This window comes from Panthera onca, chromosome D2 (assembly GCF_046562875.1).
Source record: "Panthera onca isolate mPanOnc1 chromosome D2, mPanOnc1 haplotype 2, whole genome shotgun sequence".
Classification (NCBI taxonomy): Eukaryota; Metazoa; Chordata; class Mammalia; order Carnivora; family Felidae; genus Panthera; species Panthera onca.
In genome coordinates, this window is record NC_138349.1 from 29,639,022 (window position 1) to 29,651,133 (window position 12,112).

Below are 12,112 nucleotides of genomic sequence, written 5' to 3' on the forward strand. Positions count from 1 at the left end.
ATTTGCTAGTTGCTAAAGAAAAAAACTAAACTGCATTCTTGAAGTATGCCTCCCCTTAGTGACCTCACCTACCACATCTCTGGTAGTTTGGTGGGCTTGTGGTGGGCCCCATTTTTCAGTGTTTCTGTACAGGATACGGTTTCCAGATCCTTCAGGATCCAGCTAGATCCCAGGCAGTCGTTCAGAGAACACTGTGTGATTGGGTCTGGTGGGTGTGGACAGATTTGAAGAGATGACCTCACACTCATTTCTTCATTACCTCCTGTCCTATTTTCCTTTCCATCAGTGTTTGTTCTTCCTATTTAAAGATGCTGGTCATTTGTAAGGGAAGACACAAAACCGGGATCAGTAATCCTACCTGCTGTCACTCTTCTGTCATCTTCTCTAAGCACAGCTTTAATCCAGGAATTCTCAACAGGGTACAGTACCTCAAGGGAGCAAAAGAAGTCTGAGAGTAAAATGGTGTGTGGCCCTCCAAAGCACAGTCCTACCCCACAAAGTCTTAGTTCTTAGTATTTCATTTCTCTTGTTAGGGAGAATTTAAATCCAATTTTTCTCTTGGGGGAAGACACTAGTGCAAAAACTGGTTAAAAACACTTCTTTAGGGGCGCCTGGGTGGCTCAGTCGGTTACGCGTCCGACTTCGGCTCGGGTCATGATCTCACGGTCCGTGGGTTTGAGCCCCGCGTCAGGCTCTGTGCTGACAGCTCAGAGCCTGGAGCCTGTTTCGGATTCTGTGTCTCCTTCTCTCTGTGACCCTCCTCCATTCATGCTCTGTCTCTCTCTCTCTCAAAAATAAAATAAAAACGTTAAAAAAAATTTAAAATGTTTCTCTTCAAAAAACAAAACAAAACAAAACAAAACAAAAAAAAAACACTTCTTTAAACCAGAACGTCCCTACCAAAATGCTGAAATATTTTTTTGCATAAAAGAAAGCCCCAATCAATGGGAATTTGGCTCTCATTCTACCCTGGCATATAGGCTAGTGTTTCTCTCAGTGTGTTCCATTGTCCCCATGCTCACCCGAAAAAGGGTTTTGTGTTAAAGTTTGGCAAAAGCTGGGCTTAGTGAGTTCCATAGATTTTGCGGTAGGGCTTCTCAGGGCCTCTTCTGCAGGTGTGCCCTGCGAAGTTCAGAGGTAGGACTGTTTTTTTTTTTTCCGTTTCCTTTGCTCAAGAGGAGGACACTTACCTCCAGGGCCTGCCACTTCCTGGCTGCGTAACCTTGAGTAAGCCACTTGATGGCTCAGAGCCTGTTTCACAGACTAAAACCTTCACAGGGGGGTTTTGAGACAGAAATGAGTAAATGTATACCTAGCACAATACCTGGCACATAAAGACTTCACCAAAATAGCTGGTGTTTTCATTTATTATTGCTAGTAGGGTTAACAGACTGGAGAGTCTCAAATTGTCCATAGGCCACTAACTGACCTAAGTCTCAAATCCCAACCTTCCTTCCACAAAGATGTTAAATGCCCAAACACACCCTCTTACCTGTCTGGCTGCTCCCTCCTTGTGTTAGTTGGTTGAAAATTGATCAATATGCCTAGCTCTCCCCTGTTCCTTTTCTCAGCCTTTGGTTGGAAAACACTGGATTTGTGCCACTTTGGTTCCTCTCCAGAGGGTCTGCAGAAGGGAGCCAGTGTGGACCAACACATTGTTTCAGGGGCTTTCCCGGGTCTGGCCCCCAAGACCTTGAAGTTGGAAGGTGCCCAGCCCAGTGCCTCACCCATCACGTGGGTTCAACAAATGCCAGCCCCTTCTCATTATCTGCTCTGTACTTCCTGTCCTCATTCACACTTGGGCTTCTCATTTGGGTTTTACTTTCCATTGCTGGCATTTGTTCCAGCAAAATCTTACCCATCTGGCCTCCAAAGTAGAGCACCCGCGCTTTCCTGTAACCTTAAGTACAGCTTTGCACCTGGCCTTGAGAGTCTTGCCTCTTGAGGCAGGTGGGCCTCAGGTGAGACCATTCCATGTGTGCTCCGACCCAACCAGCATCTCAAATGTGAAACCACTTGATAACTGAGCTATTTCAGGGGCAAGAAAAACATTCCAGGAAAAGCATTTTCATTTTATTTAAAAATTATTTACAATTAAGCCTTCATGAATGCTTTATTTTAAAATCCTTTTTTTTTTTTTTTTTTTTTTAACCTGAAGGAAATCTTGGGGAATAGAGTGGGGAATAGGGAGGGGAGTGGTGACAGGCTCCTTTGGGAATTTGCAAAGGGATGGGTGTATGCAACAGCAGTGGCCTGAGCCCCATGGCCTAAGCAATAATGACAGGAAGACTAGCCAGGCAGGCCCCCTTGGGCCAGTGGCCAGCTGGGCAGGAAAATTGCACAATGACAGTTCTTGTTGAAACTCGGTGTTCACCGGTTTGGGTTTGAGGTGCCCGGCACTGAGGGCTGACACTTTGCCAGTTCCTATTAGGCAAGAGTAGGTGTTGGGAGTAGGTGGCAGCTGTGGAATCACCTAGGAGTCATGCACTGCTGGGCCTCAGGCAGAACTGAGCAAGGGGTGAGAAGTCAGGCATACACTGCTGGAAAGAGCATCTCCAGTGGGAAAATCTTTGCTTCCAAATGCTGTGGCCCTCTTGTCTGCAACATCTGCTCTAGTTTGGTGGGGAAGTAGGGACAAACGTGTGGGGGTGTGGTATAATACCCCAGGTTGTGCCAAGGATCTCTGAAGACTTCCACTTCTTGGCAGGTCCTAGCTTTCCCCATTGATTTGCTAGACACTAGAGAAGACCACTTGTATCTGTCTCGAACTGCCCACTGTTCACTTCACTCTGCATTGCAGAAACTTTGGGCTGAAAGTTCCACGGAGTTCAAATAGTGGTTTTTAACTCTGTGGGTCTGAGACATTTGAGAATCTCATGAAAGCTTTAGCCCTCTGGAAAACACACATAAGAACACATACACTAAATTCTGACAGTCTTACGGGCTTCATAGACCCTCTGAAGTCCAGTAATGGAACCCCTGGGGTGACTGACCCCTAAATTAAGAACCCCTGAGTTAAAGATTCCTATGGGTAAGCATTTTCTTTTGAGATGCAAATAACCCAGAGGAATGAATTATCAGTCTCCCTCCCTCTCCGTGTGATTACTGATTGAATGGGTATGGGGGTGTGGGAGTGACAGTTTGGGGGGAAAGAGGGGGTAAGCCTGGATAGTATACCCCAGGGGAAGGTTTGGAGATTGAGCAGGCACCACGGGATCACTGGATCCCTGGATCCCTGATTGAGGGAACTCAGGGAATGGGAGACAGAAAGGGAGACAGGTGTCCCAAAGACAACCTTCACTTATTTCTACATTTTCCCAAAGGTTGGTTGGCTGTGTGATTAGTGATCTGTGTGATTAGTGATTTTATTCTTGAACTAGGAATGTGGAGTTATTTCGCCATCTAGTGGCCATACTTGGAATTGACTATGCCCCATCATCCGGGTGAAAAGAGATCTAGTAAATTCTTGGAGTGAAGTACACTTAGCTGACCTGCTGGGGAGGAGTAAGGGGTGGAGTGGGGGGAACAGATGAAAAAGGACAGCGATTCTTCAATGTTCCTGTTTAATGCACATTGAAGTCCCATGAGAGCTTGCATCCTTCTTGGCTGACCTGGGCACTCTTTGGTTTGTCATGGCTATACTTGCTTTAACAGCTTAGAATTTTTCTACATAAGTTTTTGTTTGTTTGCTTTGATTTGAACTTAAAACCTGAAATTCCATCTCTGGCTCCCAACTGGGTCTCTGTTCTCTGCTCCTTCTCTTCCAGAGCAGATTTATTGATGGATTGATAACTGCTGATAGGGAGCCAAAAAGATGTGTCCCTGGGCAAGACGGTGACTTGATGTTCCATCTCATTGTCTTTCCATTCCAGCTGAGACACACTTCCCAGGCTGCTAGAATCCTTATCTAACAGGAAACTGGTCACCGACAGTTTTCTGTTCTGTAACATCACATGCCACCGTTGCCGAGTCCCACAGCTCTAAAGTCCTGGAGAAACTCTTGGTGTATCTCCTGAACTGACCTTCATACCTGCTGCTCCAGCCGCCTATATGCCTGTCTGTCGGTGGCGCCTTCTGAGCTAAGCTAAGCATGAAATATGGCATGGGGGGATCCCAAAGAACAAAAAGGGAGTCGGGTCCCAGAGTGGCATTGTCAGCTTGGGGTCATTTCTTCTCCAGTCCCAGACTGTGCCATGGAGAAGATCATTTCTAGCATGTTCCACCGGAGGCCCCTCCATCCATGATGGGCACAGCAAGGCTCTGAGTCAAACTGGAGGCAACAAGGGGAAATCTGCCAAACTGACTGCTAGGGGTGAAGAGGTGGTAAGGAAAGCAGAATGCTCTGTCACCTGTGGGAGGCCTCGGGAGACACAGAAGATGGGAGGGTGGGTTCTCCCTCAAAGCTCTTGAATCTCATACACCCAGCAAACACTGTCTGCCCTGTCATGTGATCAGAGGCATTAAATTGGAGTTCTCTTCAGAGGCTCTCTCTCCGTCAGGTGACCTCTTCCTTTTTCGACCACCTGAAAAACAATTTGTAAGGATCAATCTCTGGCTGGGAGGACATTCCTTGATATGGACTCTCTCCAAAACAGATGCGGAAATGGTGGCAAAGCCCTTGACAGTTTTGCAGAAAGTAATCTGCATTGCATCCTGGTGTTGATATCAGCATATTTACATCTACCTGGGATGACATCTCCAAAAAGCCAGGCTAGTGCCAGTGGAATGGAGATTTCCCAAGAGGATTGAGTAAAGCGCAGGTAATGCCTCAGAACCAGGTCTTTCCATCTCCTCAGAACCAGGCCCAACTGCCTGGCAGACACCTCCTGTGAGAAGGCTGGTCTCACAGCCTTTGGTGTTCCATGAGCCAGGGTTTTGGTGGGTGTAGCTGGGGGCCATTCCCACACACCTGCGTTCTGTAGCTTGGAAACAACCTTCTTTCTGCATTGGGGCAGGTGGGGTAATCATACAATTGTCCTCAAGGATGGAAGGGCAATGTGTTCCCAGCTCTGTTGTTTTTAGGGAGGAGTATTTTTCTGCTATTGACTTCCTTCCATGAAAGATACTGCTTTCCTTTCTACTGAGTCTCCAGGACACAAATTCTTTCTTTAAAGGACCAGACAGTAAATCTTACAGGTTTTGCAGGCCATTTGGTCCCTGTTGCAACTGCTCAACTCTGCTATTGTGGCCATAGATAACAAATGGGTCTACGATCCAGTAAGTCTTTATTTACAAGTACAGGCAGGAGAGGGAGGCCAGGATTTGGCCATGGCCATGGCTTGCAGACTCCTGTCCTAGATGACAGCCAACTGAATGGGATGCATCCCCCCCCTCCCCATTATCAAGGGCACAGTACTGGCCCAAGCCCTGTTACAGATTTCCATGATTATACCTCATTAGGTTCCCACAAGGAGTCAATGGTTCTTCCTCCAGGGGTAATATCCTAACATAATTTTTCTACTAACTAGCTGGTGGGAGGCTTTCATCTAGGCGAAGAGCTACTCACTCAAGGTTCTCAGCAGCTTCTTGCCCACGGTTTCCTCAAAGTCGCTACTGCAGGGGCTGGTCTCTGTGTCCAGGTTGATATTACAACATTCACTATCTGATGCTGAGAGAAAGGAAAGAAGAAAGAACTCAAGTCTTCCCAACCTACACACCCAGGGATGTAGGAAGGGTGATTGTGAGTGATGTTCCTCAGCAGGTGAAAGTTCAAAACCAGAGCCAAGGCAGTGGTGGCTGTAACAGGAGGGGATGTCCAGGAAGCTGTTGGCTCTCATTAGTTAGCAAAGGGCAGTTTAGTGCCACAAAAGGAACAAAGAGACCAGGAGCGAGAATCTAACAATATAAACGTTATTTGGCAGGAGAGAGATGAAGAGGACAAGATGTTCTCTGTTCAGTATCTTTGCCAGACAGAAAGCACATTTGAGGACCTTGAGGTGGGGATACTTACTCAGACCCTGGGAAATCACAGGACTCAGTAACAATTAAGCACACATCTGTTATCTTTCCCACCGAACCCAGTGGGGATTTAGAGAGGCACAGAATCTCAAAGCCAGGAAGAGGCCCAGGCCCTTTATGCCAGTGAGGTAAGAACCTGACCTGGGAGGCAGAGTGGGGTGGTGGAAACAGCACTGCACGCAAAGCTATGAGGCTGATCCTGCTTTTAGTGCAGTATATAGACCAGACAAGTCTTTTCTCGGGGCCTCAGGGTCCGCATGCAAGGTCATACAAGGAGGATGGACTAGATGAACTCCAAAGACTATTTTCTCCATTCTTACTCCTTTGATACAATTTCTTGCTACATGATTTAGCTACTGAATTCAGTGTGTGAGGGAGAAAAAGAACACCAGTTCTAAATTCCGGTCCTTGCATGGTGTTTATGTATGTCCCAGATATTCTGAGTTAGCCACAAGTTCAAATATGTTATTGTACTGACTGCAAAAATTGATGAGCACTTGTTGGGTCATTGCTCTGGACTCAAGGGGTCTCAGACTATGGACTGGGGCAGGTCTGGGAGGGCAGGTGTGGGGGCACAGGCACTGCTGAAGGCCTGGGGAAGTAGATCTCAGTGGGGCAAGGACAGGAGGATCTCAGGACAGGTGGGACATTGGGAGCTCAGAGCAACACCACTGCCAAGACAGAAGCGTTGAGAGACTCAGTGATGATATGCTCTCAGAACTCAGGACAAGTTCTACAGATTACCTCCTCTGGCCCAAAAGAGGGGAAGAGTGCTGCCAGTAAGAGTGCTGGCTGACTTCAGGTTCCTCATCTGTAAGGCAGGTCTCTAAGAACTACCTAATACAGAGCATGGTACCACGCACTGCGATACACCCTCTGTATAAGCTATTTCATTTATGCCCCAAGCTACTTCATGACCTAGCCACCACGGTTTACATCTATTAACACAAGGAAGAAACTTATCTGTTAAGATAAGGAAACAGCATCTTAGGTTAAAGTAACTTGCTGAAAATCGCATAGCTCCTAAATGAAGGAGCCAAGATCTGAATCCAGATGGAAACCTAGCTCCTAACACCACCCTACATATGGTCTTCCTGGGAGAATGGATCGACAGGCCTGGTGAGGGGTTGGCACTTAGAAAAGTGTGTTTCCCTTCCTCGCTCACTGTGTGAGGAGGTGGTAATATTACATGGGGGCTGGGGTCCCTCCTTGATTTTCCCCCGGGGCATCCCAGTGCCCGACGGTGATGACCCCAATTTCCCTGCCCGACCTGCTGTCGTAGGAATAGCTGCAGAAGACAGTGAGAGCTGCTGTGTGCTCTGTTCCTCGAGGTCCGTCATTTCTTCCTGGGTGAAGGCCATCTCCTCCATCCTCAGGTACACGACCTCGCCGGGGCTTCTCAGCCCATCTGAGCGGCTGCCTGGGGAGGATAGCAAGCGTGTGCCCATCTGCTCTGGAGAAGACCTGCGGCTCCAACTGCTACAGGATGGCAGCTCTGGGCAGGGTTGAAGGAGGAAGGTGGGGCTGCCCTCACCCCGCGGCAGCCCAGCCCATCCACCCAACGGACTTACACGGCAGGCTGTTTCTGTTGCTCAGGAGGGTGATGGCAGGGTCATCCTTGGGGGTCTGGGGTGTACCCTGGGTCGTAGGGGCTTTGGTGGAGTCTCCGTCAGCAAAGGCCTCCATGTCGGGGGACTGGGGTGAGCTGTCCATGTGGCAGGCAGTGAGTGCATTCTGGTACTGCTGCCGAGTGATCTAGAAAGAAGAGGCAGAGAGGGGAGGAAGCTCAAGAGGGGCTGGACAGAGCCCTCCTTGGATGTGGTCAGCCTCTCCGAGCTCAGAAGCAGCCCTGCTAGGGTGCATTGGAACCCCTGACCTCTGTGGGCGAGGATCCATGAACCGGGTCCTTTCCCAAGCTGTACCAGCCTAGCAGTTGTGGGACAATGAATCCCCACTGTCATTTTTATTGGCTCTGGACTTCCACAGTGCCCCTGGAGGAGCCAAGCCTTCTCCTGAGCCTCGGAGGATGTTGGAGGGCACCTTCAGGTAGCAGAGTACTTGCCCACAGAGAAGTTTTAAGTACGTGCTTCCACTATTGTCAAGGGACCTCTTCCTAAGGGTCCACAGGGAGTGTAGTGAGGGAAGCTTTGCTGCTCCACGTCCTGCTGTCAGGAAGCTGGATGCTGAGGCCTGAGAGCGCACAGTCATTTCTCATTTGGACTTGGCCCGCCACCGGATGTGGGATCATGCTCCTATGTGGGAAAAGTCCACAGCAGAGTTCTCCAAGCTCCTTCATGAGATCATGGGAGTCTTCCTAGCGACTTTCCTGATGTGTCAAGCCTCACCCACAAGTAAAAGCATCTGGAGAATCAGGCTTAGCCAGACCAGAAAGGAATTCCCATAATTCCAGGAAGGAAACAACATGGATCAAATGTCTTTTCTGGAATACAGAAAGGTTTATCTGTCATCTCTGTTCTCTGGGTGTATGTTGCAGACTCATGCCTCGCATCCTTGTGTCCAGTAAAAACTAGCTAGTTTTTGTGCCACCCAGGATAGAAATGTGCTACCATGAATCCATGAATGGCACGGGGTGAAAAGTGACAATGGCACATAGTGCCACACCATGTCTTCTCAAGCACTATGGTCACCTCAAATGTTTTCCTCCCTTCTTCACTGCATTTAGCTAGAGAACAGGCAAAACCACACACTGCTCATGTTCCTTCCCTTTCCTTTCGGGGCAGGATTGGTATTACATGTTGGAACAGTAAGGATGCGTGGCTGGTAATAGGAGAGGGAATGGTTAAGATTTCCACGTTGGAACGGAGGCGGCTTGAAGCTGGTTTGGTTTCTGGCAAGGGCTCTTTTAACAGTGGCCCCTTGTCAACTGCCCACTCTCCAGCACCTGCCCTCTAGACCCTCCCTTCCCTGGTGGCTTGGATGCCTGGCCTCCCTGGGGGCTGTGGGTGATGCTCAAACTGAAGTCCTGGAGTCAATCCTAGACAGCTCAGTACTCACATTCTCAGGGGGGTGACTCTCCATCACTTCTGGCTCATCCCACTTCTGCTTTCCTCATACACCTACGTTTCTCCTTTCCTTTCTGTACAGGCTGTTGCTCTGGTCACTTTTATTGAGTATTTTATTCTGCTTTATTATCCTCTGATGTTCTTTCTACATTTTCTAGATCCTATGGTCCTCTACCCCAAAATGTTTAAAAATTTAGCACTCATCCTGAATGTTAGGTTATAATCTTCACCAAAATATCTAGCCACGACAACCATTCAGGCAATGTTTTCTCATCATAAAGAGAAATCTTCTATTTCCCCTCAAGTTGGGAACTCATTACTTTGTTGGACATTATCAATCTTTTCTTCTCTAACAAACTTCAGGATGTCTCGCATGAGGATCGAGCTAATTCCAAGCACAACTAATCTAATCACAAAACACCAATTAAGAATGTATGTCCTTTTGCATTTTGTATGGGAGACCCACATGCAGAGATCCCAAGCTTCTAGCTATACTACTGCCCATTAGAGGGGACAAAGATAGTTCTCTTGATAGTTTAAAACCGTTATTCTCAAACTTCAGCATCGGAATTACCCAGAGGCCTCGTGAAAAACAAGATCACTGGGCCCCATTCTCAGAGTTTCTAATTTGCTAGGTCTGGAGTAGGGCCTGAGAGTTTGCAGGTCTAACGAGTGCTCAGGTGATGCTGATGCAGCTGGTTTGGAGACTGCACTCTGAGCACCACTGACTTAAGACCTAGTTAAAATCAAACACAGTCCTCCTACTCAGGTTTTGAATCCTTTAAAGGATTCAAATGGATAAAGTGGCAAAGTGTTAACTGGCTTTGATATTTTTCAGGCCCAAATGGCATGTTCTCTGCTTTATGGCATGCAACGATGGGGGTCTCAACTTAGCATTTGCCTAAAGTCTTCAATAGATTCAATGTTACTGTAGACTTTTACAGCCCCCTTTGTTGGGAAGTGAGAAATCAGGTTCCAAAATTTCCCCAAGAGATGTCAACTCTGGAGCCTACCCTCAGACTAAAACCTTACGTTGAGTCAATCACAGAACATCAGGCGTGTATTAGAGATTTCACCATCAATTGACAGTGATGCTGCCCATACTGATGGTTCAGGGACTTGCAGTGTTTCAGAGAAAGGATCAAAGTGACACGCTAATTATTCATGCCTCCCGGGACAGTGGTTCTCAACCTTGGCAGCACATTTGAATCACTTGGGAAGCTTTAAGATATCCTGATACCCAGGCAACACCCTTAAGCAATTATATCCAAATCTCTGAGAGTGGGGCACAGACATCTGGATTATTTAAAGCTCCCCAGGTGATCCCAATTCACACCACGGGTGAGTCCAATGCTCTGGACTCTTGGAAATGCCCCTGTAACCAATTATTATCTACACTCCCCTTAATAGTTGCCTTCACTGATGTTTGATTTTCATAGTGGACCCCCAGCTTGCATACAGGGCTGAACTAAAAAAAAAAGCTCCATATGAAGAACATAAACTGGCAAAACTTGCAGATGAGGCCAATATGTACTATTTTTTTCTGATGTCTTCCATAGTCCTATAGTAATCCATTTGATAAATACTTCAAGAAATTACTGCCAGGAAAAAGTTCCTTTCTCTAGAAAAATGATATACTTGATGAGAACACAAATGTCCACTACGTTTGCCCTCTTTGCTTTTATGACCAGGAAGCTCACAGATAAATTTATTATTTACTTACGGTAACAAACTCATGCCTTATTGCTTTTTCACCGAATTGGTTTGCAATTTCTTTTTAATTTCTTATTTAAAGTATTATATATCATTTTTGGAAATCATATATATTACTGGAAGTGCTATCAATTTCATAAAAGAGATGGAACTGATATTAGGTTTTAGGATGTGGGTGGGAGGTCTAGTGCTAGTGTTACTAACCCATAAGAGCTTGCTCTTGCAGGTAGAGGTTGGGATAGGAGGGTGGAACCTTCCATCCATAGGGTATATTATGGCTTACAGAGCACTTGGGTATGTGTTACCCCTTTGCTCTTCATAGTGACTGTGTTGGGTAGGCATGAGGGCTCTTTTGATCCCCATTTTACAAATAAGAAAATGAGGTCCAGAAATGTTGAGGGATTGCCTCAAGTTTGACAGTTAGCAAGCTTTCAGAGTCCTAGCCAGGGCACTGTCCCCACTGTATGGGTTTTTGCCTGGGAAAGTGCTATTCACTCATGGGAGCCAGGGAGGTGGCAGGGGAAGTGAGACTATGAAGCTCCAAGTTTTCAGAGGGAGAAACTCCAGAGCCTAACAATGGTGCCCCTGTAGCCTGGATATTGTAGTTTAAAGGCCTTTAGTCTTGCTCTTCAGGGACAACGATCTCAGCCTGGGCTCTGCACTGTGAGTGGGTGTGCCTGGCTGCACTAGGCTGTCTTTCACAATCCTTTAGAGGAGGTGTCCCAATAACTGCTTTGTAGCTTGGGGTCTATAGGCATCTGATGACCGAAAACCAGCTGGCACACAACTGGAACCAGTGTCACCATCAAACCCAATTCTCTAATGTGTCCATGGGCTTCCCAAAGGTGGAGCTTTCTTTAGAGTCTTACAGGTTCTTCTGGCTTAAAGGACAGAAACATTTCCTAAACGACTCGATAAGCTCACCAGAGTACTTGATATTACTCTTTTTGGGTTAACTAGTTAGTTTAGATTTGGCTTCTAGTTTAGTCCCAGTGTTGCCACTTTCAAGCTGGCCTGTAACAGAGGCCCAGTGAAAATGAGATAACGCCACTGAACCTGCCATCCAACTGTTAGAAATGACTGTTTAAAACACGTCCACATCGATCTCTCACAAGTTAACTCTATAATGGGCATACATTTCGAAGAAAGGCATCAACTCTATCATCATCTCATTTCATCTAAACTGTGCATGGCACATCATGAGGTGGGGGAGGGGCAGGAGCAATGGTCCCTCTGCCCCCGGAGTAGGAGTGAGTGGAGGTGCTGTCAAGGCAGGATGAGGTCTTAGGGAAGTAAATCCGTAACTAAGAAAATAAAGTGAAAGACAAAGTAGGGGAAGGAAGGAGATTCCAAGTAGGGACAATGACAAAAGGAAGATGGAGAGGCAGAGATGATGAGTGAGGGGAAGACGGGAGGAA

The 12,112-nt window shown here is 47.0% G+C and overlaps 1 protein-coding gene across 2 annotated transcripts in view; it reads right to left on the reverse strand.

The window, feature by feature from the left end:
- Window positions 1-3,546: 3,546 nt before the first annotated feature.
- The window catches only part of CNNM1 (cyclin and CBS domain divalent metal cation transport mediator 1), a 58,418-nt gene continuing 49,852 nt past the window's right edge, over window positions 3,547-12,112 (reverse strand). For both annotated transcript variants that reach the window (XM_060641794.3, XM_060641793.3), the window contains 4 exons: window positions 7,530-7,713; window positions 7,229-7,378; window positions 5,507-5,608; window positions 3,547-4,523 (listed from right to left, as the gene is read on the reverse strand). In XM_060641794.3, coding sequence (XP_060497777.2) covers window positions 4,444-4,523; window positions 5,507-5,608; window positions 7,229-7,378; window positions 7,530-7,713 — 516 coding nt within the window. In that variant the 3' untranslated portion in view covers window positions 3,547-4,443. The remainder of the gene's footprint in view (window positions 4,524-5,506; window positions 5,609-7,228; window positions 7,379-7,529; window positions 7,714-12,112) is intronic.